The sequence below is a fragment of the Myotis daubentonii genome, chromosome 7 (assembly GCF_963259705.1).
Source record: "Myotis daubentonii chromosome 7, mMyoDau2.1, whole genome shotgun sequence".
Taxonomy (NCBI): domain Eukaryota; kingdom Metazoa; phylum Chordata; class Mammalia; order Chiroptera; family Vespertilionidae; genus Myotis; species Myotis daubentonii.
In genome coordinates this window covers 42182656-42200382 of record NC_081846.1, presented here as the reverse complement: position 1 = coordinate 42200382, position 17727 = coordinate 42182656, and the positions used below count along the sequence as shown (strand labels likewise).

Genomic DNA, 17727 nt, shown 5'->3' with positions numbered 1-17727 from the left:
ATTAACCTTTAATACACCTGGGAGTAGTCATTACTATCTCAATTTTATAGACAAGGAGCCACACCTAGAGATATGAACGTGACAAGTTCAAGATAACATATCTGGTCATTGATAGAGCCAATATTCAAATCCAAGCCTGTCTGGAAATGAAGCTAGTGCTCTTGGCCAATTAAATTTAAACGGGCTAAATGGATTTAGGATTTTATGGTTAGACTGCTTAAAAGAATACACCTAAATTCTGTTTATAAGAAACACACCTAACATATATGGATACAGAAAGAGTAAAAGTTATAGGATAGGACCAGAGGTGGTATAGCTAAACTTTAAGATAAAAATCATTATTATGGACAAAGAGGGATATTTGGTAACTATCAAAGTTTCAATTCATCAGGAAAATATATTAAGCTTACAATATCTAATATATAGCTTTAAAATACAGAAAGAAAAATTAACAGTACAGGAAAAATAAGTAAATCCATAATAATTGTGGGAGATTTTAACATACTTCAATAACTGATAAAATAAGTTGACAAATGCCAGTTAGGACATAAGAAACTTGAACAAAACAACTGTTAGGTTAAATTTGTATTTTGGAAACACTGTATCCCAAAATAAGAGAGAATACTTATCCTTTACAAATACAAATGGAAACTATTTGGAACTGAATAATAATGAAATTGCTATTATTAAAAGTTGAATAAATTAATTGCTTAGAGAGAAATTTCTAGCCCTAAACACATGTATCAGAAAACAAACACGCCGGAGCCAGTTTGGCTCAGTGGATAGAGAGTCAGCCTGCAGACTGAGGGGTCCCGGGTTTGATTCCGGTCGGGGGCATGTGCCTTGGTTGCGGGCACATCCCCAGTGGGAGATGTGTGGGAGGCGGCTGGTCGATGTTTCTCTCTCATTGATGTTTCTGGCTCTCTATCTTTCTCCCTTCCTCTCTGTGGAAAATCAATAAAATATATTAAAAAAACAAACAAAAAAAAAACACCAAAAAGGTTGAGAAGTCAATGAGCTAAACATTAATTTCAAGAAATTAGAAAAAAAGTAGCAGATGGGAAATGACAAGGAATATTATCAGAAATTAATAAAAAGAAAGCATATATATAATAGGATCAACAAAATAAAAAAACTGGTTCATTATAAGAACTTACGAGAATGTGGAGAAAAGGAAATCATTGTACACGATTGGTAGGAATGTATTTCGGTGCAGCCACAATGGAAAACAATAGGAAGTTTCTAAAAAAATTAAAAATAGAACTGCCTTATTACCTAGCAATCCCAGTTCTGAGTATACATCCAAAGAAAATAAAATCTGAATTTTGAAGCTATACCTACACCTCCATCTTCACAATAGCCAAGATATGAAAACAACCTAAATATCTATGCATGGATAAATGAATAAAGAAAATGTGTTACACACACACACACACACACACACACACACACACACACACTGAAATAGTATGCAGGCTTAAAAAAGAAAGATATTCTGTTATCTGTGACTGTATCGATGAACCATAATGGAGGACATTATGCTAAGTGAAATAAGCCAGACACAGAAAGACAGTACTGCATGATCTCACATATGTGGAATCTAAGTTAGAAAAATTACAGAAACAGAGAATAGAATGGCTTCCTTGGGGGAGGTGGAAGTGGGTAGATACTGGCAAAGGGTACCAAGTTTTACTTATACAAGATAAAAAAGTTCTGGAGATCTATGTACAGCATGGTGGCCATAGTAAATTCTGTATTGCATACTTGAAATTTGCTAAGGGGGTAAATCTTAAGTGTTCTCACCACACACACACACACACACACACACACACACACAAAGAAAATGGTTACTATATGAGGTGATGTATATGTGAATTAGTTTAACTGCGGCAATAATTACTATATATATATATATATATATATGTATATGTATATATATATATATATATATATATATATATATATATATATATACACATATATACATACACACACACATACACATACAAACAACATGAAATTGTTATGGTACCTACCTTAAGAACATATAATTCCTGTTTGTCAATTATACCTCAATAAAGCTAAAAGAAATTTTTTAAAAAGCTGGTTCTTTTAAAAAGTAATAAAATTGATTAATGCCTGGGAAACTGATTAGAGACAAAGAGAGAGGGAGCAAAATAACCAATGTTGGGAAAGGTGGGACATACTACAGATCCTATAGACATTAAAATGATAACATAAGATACTATGAAAAACTTTGTCAATAAATTTAAAAATGTAAAGTAAGCAATGTGTTAGAAAAACATTGTCTTAAACTGAAACAGTTTCAGTTTCAGAAATATTGTCATAAACTGAAATTAAAAATTTGAATAGCATTAGACTATTAATGTGTAAATAAAAACCTTTTCATAAAAACTCAAGGTTCAGACTATTTCTTTGGTGAATTCTAACATATGTGTAAGAAGAAATAATGATCAATCTTAAATAAAATCTTCCTGGGACAAGAAAAAAAAGGAGTCCTTCACGAGGCTAGTAAAACCTGATAATTTCCTATTATAAAAGAAAAATAATAAATCAACCTTACTTATAATCATAGATACAAACCCTTAAACAAAAATTTAATACACTGTGTTCAGTAATACATAAAAAGGCCAATACATCCTGATTAGGTTGGGTGTATGACAGCATTGCAAAGTTAGTTGAACAGTGGAAAAATCAACATATGCAATTTACCATACTAACAAAATAAAGGAGAAAAACATATAATCATCTCAAAAGCTGCAGGAAAAAAACATCTGATAAAAATAAAAATCTAGGATTTGAAGGGGGGGTTGCTTAATCTGCTATAAGGTTTATTTAAAAAAAGTAACCCACTTTAAACAATGGTGAAATGTTGTGAAATTTCCCTCTGAAATCAGGAACAAGATAAGAGTGCTATCATCACAACTTCTATTCAACACTATACTGGAGGTCCTAGTCAGCTGGGTAAGGCAAGAAAAAAAAACAACTGTACAGGTTTGTAAAGGAAGAAAAAGAAGTACAAGAATTGTAAAGAAAGGAATCAACTGTTATTATTCATTGTTATATAACTGCATGTAGAAAATCTAAAAGAATATGCATACAATAGTTAAAATAGCATCTTACTGATATAAGGTAGATAAAAAGATCAATTGAATAGAACAGAGGGCCCAGAATAAGACTATTGCTATATGAACACTTGCTTTTTGACAAAGGTGACAATGTAGAGTAAGATCTTTTCAACAGGTAGTACTGAGGCAACTGGATACTCATATAGAGACAAAAAGAAACCTGATCTACACCATAAGCACAAACCAATTCCAGGTAAACTGTAGGTATAAATGTGAAAGGAAAAATAAGGCTTCCATATAGTGATATAGGAGATATATCACATTCACAAATAATGATATACAAATGGCCAACAAACATACAAAAAAGGCACTTGATTTAATCAGAGAAATGCAAATTAAATCCAAAATAAGGTAATAGTATATAATAGCTAAAACTAACTAGACTGGCAATAACATGTTAGAGTAAAGGGAACTCTCACATGCTACTAGGACAGTACGTTTTGTACAATCATTTCAGCAAACAGTTTGGCATTTTATTATTTATTAAACATATGCATACTCCATGACTTATCAATTCCACTCTTAGGTGGGTACTCAACAAAAATTCTACCTAGAGACATACGCAAAAATGTTCATAGTAACTTCATCCACAAAACGAAAATAACTTGAATGTCCACTAATCATAGAATAGATGAACCCTGATATGTACATTAAATAGAATACTATACAGCAAAGAAAATGAATGTGCTATAACTACACACAACAATATGTATGAATCTCATAAACATAATGTAAAATGAAAGAAACCAGATACAATAAACCTACTTTAAGATTCCATTTACTGGAACCAAGATGGCAGCATAGGTAAACACCTGAACTTGCTGTCTTGCATAACCACATCAAAACTACAACTAAAAGACAAAACGGATATCATCCAGAACCACGGGAAGGCTGGCTGAGTGGAAGTCTGACAACTAGAGGGAAAGAGAAAGCACATCTAGACTGGTAGGAGGTGCAGAGGTGCAGAAGAGCGGAGGTATGGAGGCCTGTACAAAATGGGCTAGCAACTGGGTACACTGTGGTTTTTTTCAATTGGGAGGGAGATATAAACTCCCGACTTTTCTGAACTCCAGTTCCAGGCGAGACTCTGGGGACCCAGACTCATACGGGAAGAAACTGGACTGTCTGGCAGCAGGCAGAACTCGGAACTCGAGGGCGGCTTTCTCTCGGAGGTGCTTGCAGTGATTACCTGGACACTGAGACGCGGGGCGCCTTAGGGCAGGGCTGAGGATCAGCCATAGCTGCTTGCTCCACCCTGTTGATTCCCTGAGACCCCGCCCCACCCAGGCTGCGGCAGAGGCTTTTGCATATGAATGCCCTGGCCCTTTGCAATCTGAAAATTACCTAACAAATTGCAGCTGGGCCAGACAGACCCAGAACTTCCAAGAGAAGGCCCAAGGCCCCACAGCAGCTTGCATTATTTCACAGCTGGGCCTCATCTGGGCACCTCCAAACCCCAAAAAAGGAAGGGGAATCTGCAGATCTCTTCGTAGCTCCTGCTGGGTAGCCTCAGGCAGAGGCTAAATTAGCACCTCCTGAGATCCAAGAGCCAGTGTACCCAGTGGTCAGAGTGGGACCATCCAGATTACAACTCCTCAGATCCATAAGGGACACACTCAAGGGGCAGACTCAGTGAGCACCAAAGCCCCACTGAAGCAAGTCTTGCCCCAGAAGGGTGTCTTCAGCACAGAAGTTCTCCCACTGCAGACACAGGTGATTCTTACAGCCAATTGGCCTGGAGGTCAATTCCTCCCAGTGATAACTACAATAATCAAGGCTTAACTACAACAAGACTACAACAAGACTGTGCACACAGCCCACAAAGGGGTGCACCAAGAGTGTCCACCTCAGGTAATTGGGGAAGCTGAGCCACTGGGCCCTATAGGACACCTAGCACACAAAGCCACTCTATCAACAGAGGGAAGGAGCCAAAATGTGGAGACAAAGAAACATGTCACAAATGAAAGAAATGGAGGAAGGCAAACTACTGGATATACAGTTCAAAAACCACGGTTATAAGGTTACTCAAGAATCTTCTAGAAACCTCCGAGAAATTTAGTGAGACTCTCAAGGATATGAAAAAGGACCAATTAGAAGTTAAGCATACACTGACTGAAATAAAGAATAATATACAGAGATCCAACAGCAGACTAGAGAATCCCAAGAATCAAGTCAAAGATTTGAAATACAAGAAGCAAAAAACACCCAACTGGAAAAGCAAAAAGAAAAAAGATTCCAAAAATATGAAGACAGTGTAAGGAGTCTCTGGGACAACTTCTAGCGTACCAACATCCAATTTATAGGGGTGTCAGAAGAAGAGAGAGAGCAAGATATTGAAAACCTATTTGAAGAAATAATGACAGAAAACTCCCCCTACCTGGTGAAAGAAATAGACTTACAAGTCCAGGAAGCACAGAGAACCCCAAACAAAGGAATCCAATGAGGACCACACCAAGACACATCATAATTAAAATGCCAAGGGCAAAAGACAAAGAGAGAATCTTAAAAGCAGCAAGAGAAAGAAAGTCAGTTACCTACAAAGGAGTACCCATATGACTGTCAGCTGATTTCTCAACAGAAACTATGTAGGCCAGTAGGGAGTGGCAAGAAATACTCAAAGTGATGAATAGCAAGACCTACAACCAAGATTATTCTGCCCAGCAAAGCTATCATTTGGAATTGAAGGTCAGATAAGAGCTTCACAGATAAGAACAAGCTAAAGGAGTTCATCACCACCAAACCAGTATTATATGAAATGCTGAAGGGTATTCTTTAAGAAGAGGAAGAAGAAGAAAAAGGTAAAGATAAAAGTTATGAACAACAAAGTGACAACAAATACATATCTATCAACAAGTGAATCTAAAAATCAAGTGAATAAAAAATATGATGAACAGAATAAACTGGTGAATATAATAGAATCAGGATCATAGAAAGGGAGTGGACTGACAATTCTCGGGGGAAGGGGGTGTGGGCGGTGCGGGAAGAGACTGGACAAAAATTGAACACCTATGGATGAGGACAATGGGAGGTGAGGGTAAGGGCATGGGGTGGGGTGGGAACCGGGTAGAGGGGAGGTATGGGGAGAAAAAAGAGTAACAACTGTAATAATCTGAACAATAAAGACTTATTAAAAAAAGATTCCATTTATATAAATGCAAACAAAGAAATAAGGAATGCATGCTCAATCATTAAAACTAGAAAGAAAAACAAGAAAAATGCATTTCATAAAACTCAGGACAGTGGTTACTTTTGCCAAGTGGGGGAGAGTTAAGTGATTGGCAAGGAGGGCATAAGGGAACTTGCAGGGGGCTAGCAGTGTTCTATTTCTCTAGCTAGATAAAAGTTACATGGGTGTTTGATCTGTGATAATTTATGATTTATTTTTGTCTGTTTGATTTTTATAATAAAAATATGTGTGGCCCAGCTGGTGTGGCTCAATTACTCCAATGTCCCAGGAAATCACCGGTTGGATTTAAGGTCAGGGCACATGCCCAGGTTACGGGCTCGATCTCCAGTAGGGGGCGTGCAGGAGGCAGTTGATCTATTTGCTCTTGAGCATCCATGTTTCTATCTCTCTCTCCCCCTCCCTTCCTCTCTCTGAAATCAATGAAAACATATTTAAAAAATGTGTGAAAATGCTAGAATTCCTTTACCCATGGATTACTTAGCGCTCTGAAGATGAGTAATAAAAATCAGAGCAGTAAAGAAATTTAGTACATATTTTAGGAGCTAATCTATCCTATTTAGATTTTTTGCTTCATATTAGAAGAGAGAAATGTCATAAATGCAAATAAAGCTTACTTCATTTAAAATTCGACATGTCATTGGTTCATCGCTTGTTTCTGGACATGTGGTCAGTTCTCCATTGGATCTAGATTATTAAGGTCCACATGCTCCCAAGACTCAGAAGAACAAGTTTGTTGATGCCCTTCTGAATAGTAGTACATTCACTGTGGTTTTGCTTTTGTGGGAATCATAAGCATCTCAAAGGACGATGCTTCAAGTGAAACATTTGTTCCTCTTAAGTAGCATAAAATAAATATCAGGGTACTCTGATTGGGCTTTGCCCTTGTTAAGAAGAAGGGGTAGGAAAGTCTTCACCAAGGTCAACTACATCACACTTATTCTACCTAACAGTATAACAGTTTTCCCCCACATATATATCTTAATTCCTAATTAGCCTGATTATACCACATGGATGAGACATTGGCTTAAATACTTTTGCATCTCATAGGACAAAGTAAATAATTAGGTATATAAAATAGGCTTAAACAAATGCTTTTATTGCCTATATGTTTTTCATTATTCTGTATATATTTGAAACATAAATCAGTAGTTTTTCCACTGGTACATAATTTTGGTTTACATAAAGCTTTTCATCACCCAGGAAAAAAAGAATATTTGTTATCCTATTGATATCTGCAAAATTTATAAATATGCCTCCTGAGAGTTGGCAAAATGCATATCCATACCTCAATTTGGACAAGACTGAAGAAGTCAGTTAACTACATTTACATTTAGAGCATGCCAGTGGTGTTAGATTGAGCTCTCTGGAAGTGAAGCAAAAATTAACAGACCCACCTCATTCCCAAAAGCATTTTGGCAAGAAATCTACTAATTTTACATGATTACAAGCAAATATGCTAGTTGGTGTTTTAACGCTGTTCTAGTAACACCTTGATGACTAAAGTTGCTGAACTCTTGAACTTGAGGAGCCTTTCTCAACAATTTACTCCTCCTCCTTTCCCTTTTCTTCACTCCTAGTCCATTTGAAATAGCCGATGGCTTCCTCTAGGAAGAGTACAATGATTAGAAGCAGCAGCGAAACAGGAGTTGGGCTCACTGATTCTAGAGCTAGACTACATATTTAAGGCTGAACTATCTCTTAAGATCTGTACAAACCAAGTCCTCCTACTGCCTGAATTTTTCAGCACTAAAGCATTCTTTTGTATTAGTCATAGAACTCCTCAAATGCCTTAAGTTTTTCGCAAGAGCCAGTGTAAGAAAGAAGGTGGTTATTCAGAAAGGAGGTACCATTTCCAAGACATTATGCAGAAAGAAACTTTAATTCTGATGGTCAGGTCTGAAATCTAATTCATTGCTGAAACGGTTATGGAGAACTGTCCTTTGAGATCCCCCTAATTTCACGAAGTGCCACTCACAGAAATGAAGTCAATCTGTAGATAAGCAAGAAGGTTTTGGAATTTTATCTGCCGGGAAAAAAAAAATGTTGGGTAATTTTATCTGTAGCAATAAAAAACAAGTCTGGCAGAAATGGAAAGAGACCATAGGTTGCAACTCAGCTTTAGCATTTACCAGCTGCCTGACTGACCTGGGGCGAATCAGTGTCTCTGGAGCTTCCGTTTTTTCATCTATAAAGTGTGGATTACTTGAGATCTAGCCGCCAGCACATTGGGAGGCACGAAGCTGGCGATGAGAGCATGACCGCTGTACTGGTTATAGGGAAGGAATCCGTTTTGAGTTACTTTAGTGACTCGCAGAGAGCGAGGGCAGAAGGGGAGCAGTATTAGCTTCTGCAGGGAAAGGATGCAGCTGGTTCTGTCAGGTCCAGTAGCACCGCCCACGCCTCTCGATCCGAGGTTTCTGCCCCCACAAGCTACTCCCGAGGCCCAGGGCACTACCTTGGGTACTAGGGCAACTCGGGGGCGTTTGTGGTTTGGGTCCCGGTCCAGCACAGCCCGAGCTGGGCCAGTCCGGGGACAGTTCAAACTCACCTGCTGGGCAGGTGCACACGGTCCGAGGCGTGACCGCGGAGGCGGGCGGGCGGGGTGGGCGGGGAGCGGGGAATGTAAAGCTCCAGGCGCATGGCACCCGCCGCCCAGTCGCCGCGGTGGCTGCCGGGATGCGCCGCAGCGAATGGTCGCGCCGGGCGCCGTTCTGAGTGACCTTTCACCCGCGCCCAGCGGTCCCGGACGGCGGCACAAGGCGGAAGCCATGGCGGAGGCGGCGGCTGCAGCGGGCGAGCCGGGCGCGAGCGCGGGCTCCGGGTCTGCAGGGGACCGGGCCCCGGGCCGGGACCGCGCGGGGCGGAGGCTGAGGGTTCTCTCGGGCCATCTGCTGGGCCGGCCCCGGGAGGCTCCGAGTACCAATGAGTGCAAAGCGCCGAGAGCCGCGGCGGCTGCCACGGCGGCGCCCCCGGCCCCTCCCGCCGCGCAGGAGTCGGGCACCATCCCCAAGAAGCGGTGAGTAGCGGCTCGGCCCCGGCCGGCGGCGAGGGAGCAGGCCGCGCCCTGCGGGTGGGCGAGGCGAGGTGGAAGTGCAGGAACCGGTGGGCGAAGGCATCCGGGGCCGGGAAGCCCTGACACCTCGCCTTTGAGAGACTGGACCAGACGCAGGGCTGCTAGGCGGGGGCGAGCGCAGTGAGAGTCACAGACCCGGAGGAGTCTTCTTGGGGAAGCTTTGGAGAGGACTCTTGCCTTGGCTTCCTCCTGCCAGGGACTCATTCTCTGTCTTGAGCTAATACTTTCGGGGCCCAGATCTTGGGATGGATAGAAGAGGCTCTGTGTTGAACCTTCGAGGATATTTAAGTTTGTGCTAGATGGTGAAGCTCCCCTCACTGGCGCAGGGGAGCTGGTTCTTGGAAGAAGGCACCGACTGGTTTCTGCTTAGGGGCAGGGTCTCCTGCTTTGGGGGAAGACACCCTGGGTGGGTAAGAAGTAATGAGCTTCAGATACTCGATAGTGATTTTAGGGAGTGGTGGTCGTTACTGAAGCTGAAAGATCTTAACTTCCTACTTTTTTGGAGAAATCCTAAAGCTCTGATGAAAGCTGCGAGGGGAAGGTATTTTCTGAGATGCGACTTTGTCAGCGTGGATAAACTTTGAGAGTGGGAAAAAAAATGTTGCTAATGATCGCCTGCTTTCATTGTGCCAGATATTATGCTAAATGTATTATTTCTTTTACTCCTGTCTCCAGACAATGAGATAGGTGTAGTTATCTACCGTTTTACAGATGAAGAAATTAAAAAGATTTTCAAGGCTGCTGCAGGCTTGACAGGTATGCCGTGTGGCAGGTTAGAATTCGAAAGCACATCAAGTTAACTTTAGGGTCAAGTTCTTAAGCTGTACTGCTGTTGGTGAATTTATTAATTCAACATTTATTGAGTCCTTCCTTAGTACATCCCCATTGTACTAGGAATACAGAGATTTAAGAATGCAGTGTTTACTTTTCAGGAACTAATAGTCTTGTAAGATAAAGTTGTATAATACAGTCTGATAAGACACCAGCTGATAATCATAGCAAATGATCACTTAACCCGGTTTTGGATATGTATTTGTTAGGGCAAAGGCTTTCTAGAATAAGGATCGTCTGAGTAAATCTTGAAATTTGTGTTGGAATTAGCCTGCCAACGGAGAAAAGTATTCTTGGTAGAAAAAGTGCATTCACAGATAAAGCAGTGAGGCAGGTTAGGGAACTGCTGGGGGTGAAGTGTGACGGAAAGGGGTGAGAATGACAGGGGATGAGGGCTGGAGAGACTGGGTCTTGTTTGCACCACTTTATGTGAGATGAAACATTACATTTGCCTTTTGGCAAGGTAACATTGGGGACTGAAGTGAAGAAGGTTAAGGATATGGGAACATAGACCTGAGTTTGAATTTCCACTACACTTCCAGCTGCATGACTTAGGCAAGTCACTTAACTTCTCAGAACTTCTGTTCCCCCATCTGTGAAAACGAAGACCATAATACCTGCTTGGCAGTGTTGCGGTGAGAACAGAAAAATGTAGGGTTCAGTAATCAAGTGCTTAATGCAATGCTGGTTACATAACCCCTCAACAAATGGTAGATACAGTTTTCATTCAGTCCAAAGACAGGGAGACCAATTACTAGTAAAAGACTTTTATCCTAATGCGAAATACTATTTGAAAAAAGTAATAGGAGGTAAGTTTTCCATAACTTGGTTACTGAATGGTGGGGGATGGAGGAATAAAGAATCATATCTTGGCCTCTGGCTTCACTTGATATTATATTAGCTATCAGTGGGTTTAAAACTTAAGTTTTCCAAATGGCTGTATGTACATTTATGTCTATTCATTCACATACAACTCTGTGTGATTATATATTTACATGCAGGTTCACACTCTTAGAACTAAGTAGGTAGGTCAGTGTATTCCTATGGTTGGATTTAGGGGCCTTGGTCTACAGTATTTGGAGAAAAATAGTAAGTCTTCTTGTAGGTCACATTGGGATAGTGAATAAGGCTTCCATGGCTGAAGATGATTGGTCTGGGGTCCCCTGTGTGGCTACACTATGGTTTGAAGGCACAACTGTAAACCATTGATGGCGTGGATTAATTACAAAGGGTAGAAAACTCTATCTCAGTGGTTCTCAACCTTGGCCTCCAGAATGAGGCCCAGAAATCAGGATTTTAAAAAGATTCCCAGGTGATTCTAATGTGCAGCCAAGGTTGAGAACCACTGCTCTATCTGGTCTTTGATTTAGGATTGGGTGTGGTTAGTTGTAAAATCTAGTCCTATACTGCTGTTTTGAGGTTTGAATCAAATATGAGGGAACACAAAAACTTGTATTAAATGGAACATAGAAAGCTTCCTCAGGGAGTGACCTATTTAATATATTGTTCATGTGGAACCCAGGTTTTTCTTTTAAGGAAGACAAAAGAAGGAGCCAGCATGTATATCTAATAAAGTGAGTGTATGTCAGTTGTTTTGGGATTGTTTGGTGATGTATGTTCTTTGTGTAACTTTTATTACCTTGGATGATGTTATTGCTCATAACTCTTTATCTCTTGACTGGTTATCGTCATGGAATTGGAGGAGTTACTTCTTGAAACTCCATGTTTTCATTCCTCTTACAGAATAGCTATGCATGTTAATTTACGCAGTATTTATGAGTAGTTGCTTTAGGACATGCATTTTCCTGGGTGTGGGAGGTAAAGAGATAAGCAATAGGCCTTGGCCTGAAAGAATTCACCACCTAGCAGGGGAGATACACATTCCAGTACATGTTGGGTAGAGCCACTCTAGATATGGGTACAGATGTAGCACAAAGGAAAGAAAGTGATATACTCTATATGGGAGGTCAGGGGAAGCTTTCTGGAGATGGTTTTAAAATATGGGTGATAGTGTGGCAGGTTGATTGAATGGTGAGCGGAGTTTGTGTCAGGCAAAGGAAACAAATAGCATATAGCAAAGAAAGGGCCATGAAAGTGCATATTGTATTTAGGTAACTCAGCAATTTAGTATAGGCAGAAGTGGGAGTAAAGTGAAAAGAAGAGGGTTCTGGCAGGTCATGAGGCCTCTGGCCTGTAGGTCATCATTCATTCACTCACTCATTCATGCGTGCATGCTTGAGTGCTTACCATGCAATATATAGCAGTGAACAAAAACTCTGCCCTTATGGATTTATATTCTAGTTCAGAGGTCGCCAGCCTTTCAGACCTCATGGACCACCAGTGGTCCGTGGTGACCGCTGTTCTAGTTGAAGTGGAGATAGTGAACAAACAAGTAATATAGTACTATCTAGTACAGTGGTTCCTGATGCCGCGACCCTTTAATACAGTTCCTCATGTTGTGGTGACCCCCAACCATAAAATTATTTTCGTTGCTACTTCATAACTGTAATTTTGCTACTGTTATGAATCGTAATGTAAATATCTGATATGCAGGATGTATTTTCATTGTTACAAATTGAACATAATTAAAGTATAGTGATTAATCACAAAAACAATATGTAATTATATATTCAATATGTGTTTTCCAATGGTCTTAGGCGGCCCCTGTGAAAGGGTCATTCGACCCCCAAAGGGGTCGAGACCCACAGGTTGAGAACCGCTGACCTAGCAGATGGTATTAAATGTAATGAGGAAAAATGAAGTAGCTGAAGGGACTAGGTGGTGGAGAACCCTTTAAGGAATTGAGTTGGAAAGGAACATTATCAAATTGGGTTTGGGTTTGAGAGAAATGACTCCAGGTGAGTGTTAAGAATGAATTGGAGAAGGATGAGGATGAACATAGGGAGACAAGTTAGGGTTCAGCTGTAGCAGAACAAGTGAGAAGTAACGAAGGATTCATCCAAGATAATGGCAATGAGAATATTTGGAAGTTATTGCATTAAGTGCTACTTAAAATTATGTGACTAAATGCTGTGGGGGTTTGGAGATGGTGAAAATAGAAAAGGGATGACAATCCTGAGGAATGTGGACACAATAGCATTGACTGGTGAAATCAACTCACCTGGTTTCCTTGAGTTGATTCTAATTCTATCCAGGAACACATATTTTCATTATTTGAAGTTGCTGAGCAGAGTTTTGATGATGATGGTTTACTTTTGGACTCTCAGTTTTTTTTTAAGTGCATGTTACTTCATAAATGGTTCCGTTATGATCTTGCTTCTGAATGCAGTTTTAGTTTCTTAAAAATCATAGTAAATGTCAGTTAAGTATGTGACATTTTTATGCCTTGGTTTTGGGTTTCTTTAGGTTTTTGTTTTTTTTAAGTTATTGTAATGTTATGACAAAGATAAGAAAAAAATTCTTCATTGATATCCATTGAATTTGTAAACCGTGATCTTAAACTCTTTGCAGTGTTCAAATGTTATTTCTGAATTTATAGGATTATTTCTGAATTTATAGCATTTCAGCTTAAAATCATGTCTGAAGTTATTACTCAGTTACATATTTTAAATTTGTTGCAAGTCAGCCATTCTTACAGACTAGATTTTCTTAAATTTTTTAAGTATATAAAAAATCATTTTTTGTTTAGCTTTCTAAAACAAAAAAAAAATAACATAACATTTGGCTTTGATTCTTTTAAGTATTTTTATATTTCATTCTGGATCTTTCTGTAGTTGAAATATGCTTACTCATTAAGGAAGGCTGTTTCCGTTTTAGGTAACTGCACTTACTTTTGGCAAGGGAGTTTTGCCTTTTGGGTAAGATTTGGAGCTCTAGGAATCATCACTCACTAAGAAAACTTTTGTATTGCATGTAATATTTGGCCTTGTCAGCATATCTGAATTTACTAACCAGAGGTTTGGAATATAATGATGACTAATTTCTTGCTGGCAACGTCACTGGGACTCTTCAAATCCTATTACTTATAGTTGCCATGTTGGTGACTTCATACCATGAAGTGGGGAATGTTCATGCATCCCAGGACCTTGTAAACAAATAATATAAATTATTTAATTTGTTATATTCAGTTTGCAGCTTCCACTCAGATTGATTATATGGTTGGATTTTGCCTTTATGTTTGAACTTTACAGGAATCAGCATTAGGGATATTAAAATGACACCCACTTGAATCCTGTCATTCTGTCAACTCAAATTTTATAAATCAGAGGTACTAGAGCTCTCTGTGATTATGGAAATGTTCTGTAATCTCTGCTGTCCAATATGGTAGCCACTAAACACATGTGGCCATTAAGCACTTGAAATATGGCTAGTGTGACAGAAGAGCTAAATTTTAATTTTTATTTCATTTTAATTAATTACAATTTAAATAGGCATCTGTAGCTAGTGATACCATGTTGGACAGCACAGGTATAAATTGAAACCTAACTCATTATCTATCCTTTTTCATTCCCAAATGAAGCTACTTTTCTGGGTTTTCTCACTTCTCATAGTATTAGTACCAATCCTATGGTCACATCCTTCAACTTTTATTCCTAAACCACTTTTCATTCTTTTCTGTTAGTATTAAACTGTCTTTTGAATTAATTTATCCACATTAATAATTCTTAGTCACCCTGCTGCTCATATTTATCTCATCTGATCTTAACCACAAATCAGTAACTGAACTTCATAAACACTTGCCAGAAAATAGTTACTTGCTGGCTAGTAAGTGGTAGAGCTTAGATTTGAGTCCAGTTCTTTTATCTCAAGTCTAGAGCTTTTTCCTTGATACTGCACTGATACCACCAAGTCGTATTCATTTTTTCTTCACCATCTTTCTCACATCCATTTTGTGCATTCAGCAAGAATTTATTTACTTGTGTTCTAGGTGTTTGGGCTACATCAGTGAACAAATGGGCAAAGATCTCTGTGCTCATGGAGCTTACATTCTAATGTGTGAAAAAATTAACCAAACATACTAAGTAAATTATTTAAGTTTGCTAAAAGGTGATAAGTGCTATGGGAAAAAGAAAATTGGAGTAGAGTAAGGAGGTTAGGTTCAAATTTCAAATAGGAAGTCACTGGAGAACATGACATTTGAGCAGATATTTGAAGGAAATGAGAGAGTTTAGTTATGCGGATATCTAATTGAATGAGTGATCCAGGCAGAGGAATAGTGTGTGCAAATATCCTAAGGTGGCGTATTAGGAGAGTAACAGAGACAAGTGTAGCTGGAGTTAGTTCATAACCCCCCAACCCCAACCACTGTTTAAAGCCTGTACCTCTTAAACTTCAGCTTCTCATTTACCTGTCTCTTCTGGTTTACGCTTCAGGGTCTATTGTTTTTGGAACCTTTTTTTTGAGAATGGGAGAGGGGGCATTTGGCTATTGTCTGTTACCTCTTACCCATGATTCCCATATTGTGAATAGAACTTTAAAATCATACTGTTAAGTATCATACCATCTAATATCTAGACCTGGAGCCTTTAATTCATTTAAAACAGCTAGATGCTCTCTTGCCATTGCCTCACCTGTTTGAAACTTCATCAGCCAAGTTTGTTGGCAATTTATTCAGTGTTTTCTATGTGCTAAGTACTAGGGAAGATTAACGCATTAGTTTTTGCCTTCTGGGACTTACAGGTCTACCAAGGAAGACTGATGTGTCTTTTATTACTGCAAGGTCCTAGGTGCTATAACAGAGGTATGGGAGGGGAATGGTGACTGATACAGCAATGGAAGGGCAACTTCATTTCAAAGAAATATAGATTACAAGTGTTTGGAGATCATCATTCTATTTCAAGATGTTGATGCAAAAATTCTTAAATCTGAGAGTGAAAACATTGATAAGAGCATTGCCTTTGGATGAGAATAGGATCAAAAAATTACTGTAGGAGAATATGGACAATATAATCTCTATATATAAAAACCAAGTGATCCGATGGTAGAATGAACAAAATGACCCGAATGACCGGCTCCCCCCAACCTCCCATGGCCCCTCCCCACAGCCTGACCCCAACCACCCCAATAGGGGGCGGGACTGGCCGGCCAACCACCCGCGGCCCCTCTCCTAAGCCTGCCCAGCCAATTGGCCCCCATTGGGGTGGGCCAGCCAGACCCCACCCATGCACGAATTCTAGTAAAGTATAAAACTGTTATGACAGTTGGCTATAGTCATGATGGGAGCCTTTAAAGTAAAGTATCTGGATAGCTTTTAGAAGTCTTATTTTGATAGCAGCAGAATATGTGGAGTTATTTTACAATTATAAAAAATGTAAGGATAAATTATTCTGAAATGTCATAGGTCTTTATTGCAGATAAAATAAAATGAAGGCAAACATCCAAACTAATTAAGAGATATTCATTATAGCATCTTGACATTTTTTCAGATATGATGTGTGTGTATAAAGTCATGCTGTAATATTGTGTTTAAACTAATATTCACTGTCTTGTGTATAACTTTCCAGGAATGTGCAATACCTTCAGTGACTCTATAAGTATTATATGATGGTACTATAAATTTAGTACCAACTATATTATATTGTTTCCAATTTTTTCCTATTATAAAGAATGTTATGATAGGCTTTTTATAATTAAATCTTTAAATATTTCCTTAAGGCACATTTTTAAGTAGAATTTTAATAAGTCAGAGAGCATTGGGAAATATCCTTCATTTATCTCAGTGGGAAGAAGCAGAAATAAAGGACAACTGCTTATTTGGACTTAATTCTGACCAAGAATAAAAAATTAGAAATGATTTGAATCCTAGGAAAAAGATTGCCATTGTGTTTGAGCACGTTTATATCTTATAATTTAAGAAAGCAGCTTTCTAGAAATTCAGATTAAAAGGAAATTAGATGCTTTGGCCTGAGTTGCTAACGGGAAACCAAAACATGACGACAGGGAGTCTAGGAAACAGTGCTTAACCCTGCCTGGGTCTCAGGTGATGAGGAGAGCTGAGGCAACTGGCTTAGATGTGCCAATTTAAATTTTTTTAAAAAAATATATTTTATTGGTTTTTTACAGAGAGGAAGGGAGAGGGATAGAGAGTTAGAAACATTGATCAGCTGCCTCCTGCACACCCCCCACTGGGGATGTGCCCGCCACCACCAAGGTACATGCCCTTGACCAGAATCGAACCCAGGACCCCTCAGTCTGCAGGCTGACACTCTATCCACTGAGCCAAACCGGTTAGGGCCCAATTTAAATTCTTTTTTTTTTTTTTTAAATATATTTTATTGATTTTTTACAGAGAGGAAGGGAGAGAGATAGAGAGTTAGAAACATCGATGAGAGAGAAACATCGATCAGCTGCCTCCTGCACATCTCCCACTGGGGATATGCCCGCAAGCCAGGTACATGCCCTTGACCGGAATCGAACCTGGGACCCTTCAGTCTACAGGCTGATGCTCTATCCACTGAGCCAAACCGGTTTCGGCCCAATTTAAATTCTTATTGTTATCAGTAAATAATGTACAGTCCACACGTATT

The 17727-nt window shown here is 39.4% G+C and overlaps 1 protein-coding gene across 3 annotated transcripts in view; it reads left to right on the top strand.

Annotated features, from left to right (window-relative positions):
- Window positions 1–8990: 8990 nt before the first annotated feature.
- The window catches only part of AGPS (alkylglycerone phosphate synthase), a 135287-nt gene continuing 126550 nt past the window's right edge, over window positions 8991–17727 (top strand). For 2 of the 3 annotated variants that reach the window (XM_059703984.1, XM_059703985.1), the window contains exon 1: window positions 8991–9352. In XM_059703984.1, the coding sequence (XP_059559967.1) occupies window positions 9027–9352 (326 nt within the window). In that variant the 5' untranslated portion in view covers window positions 8991–9026. The remainder of the gene's footprint in view (window positions 9353–17727) is intronic. The other variant, XM_059703983.1, reaches the window with a different exon arrangement.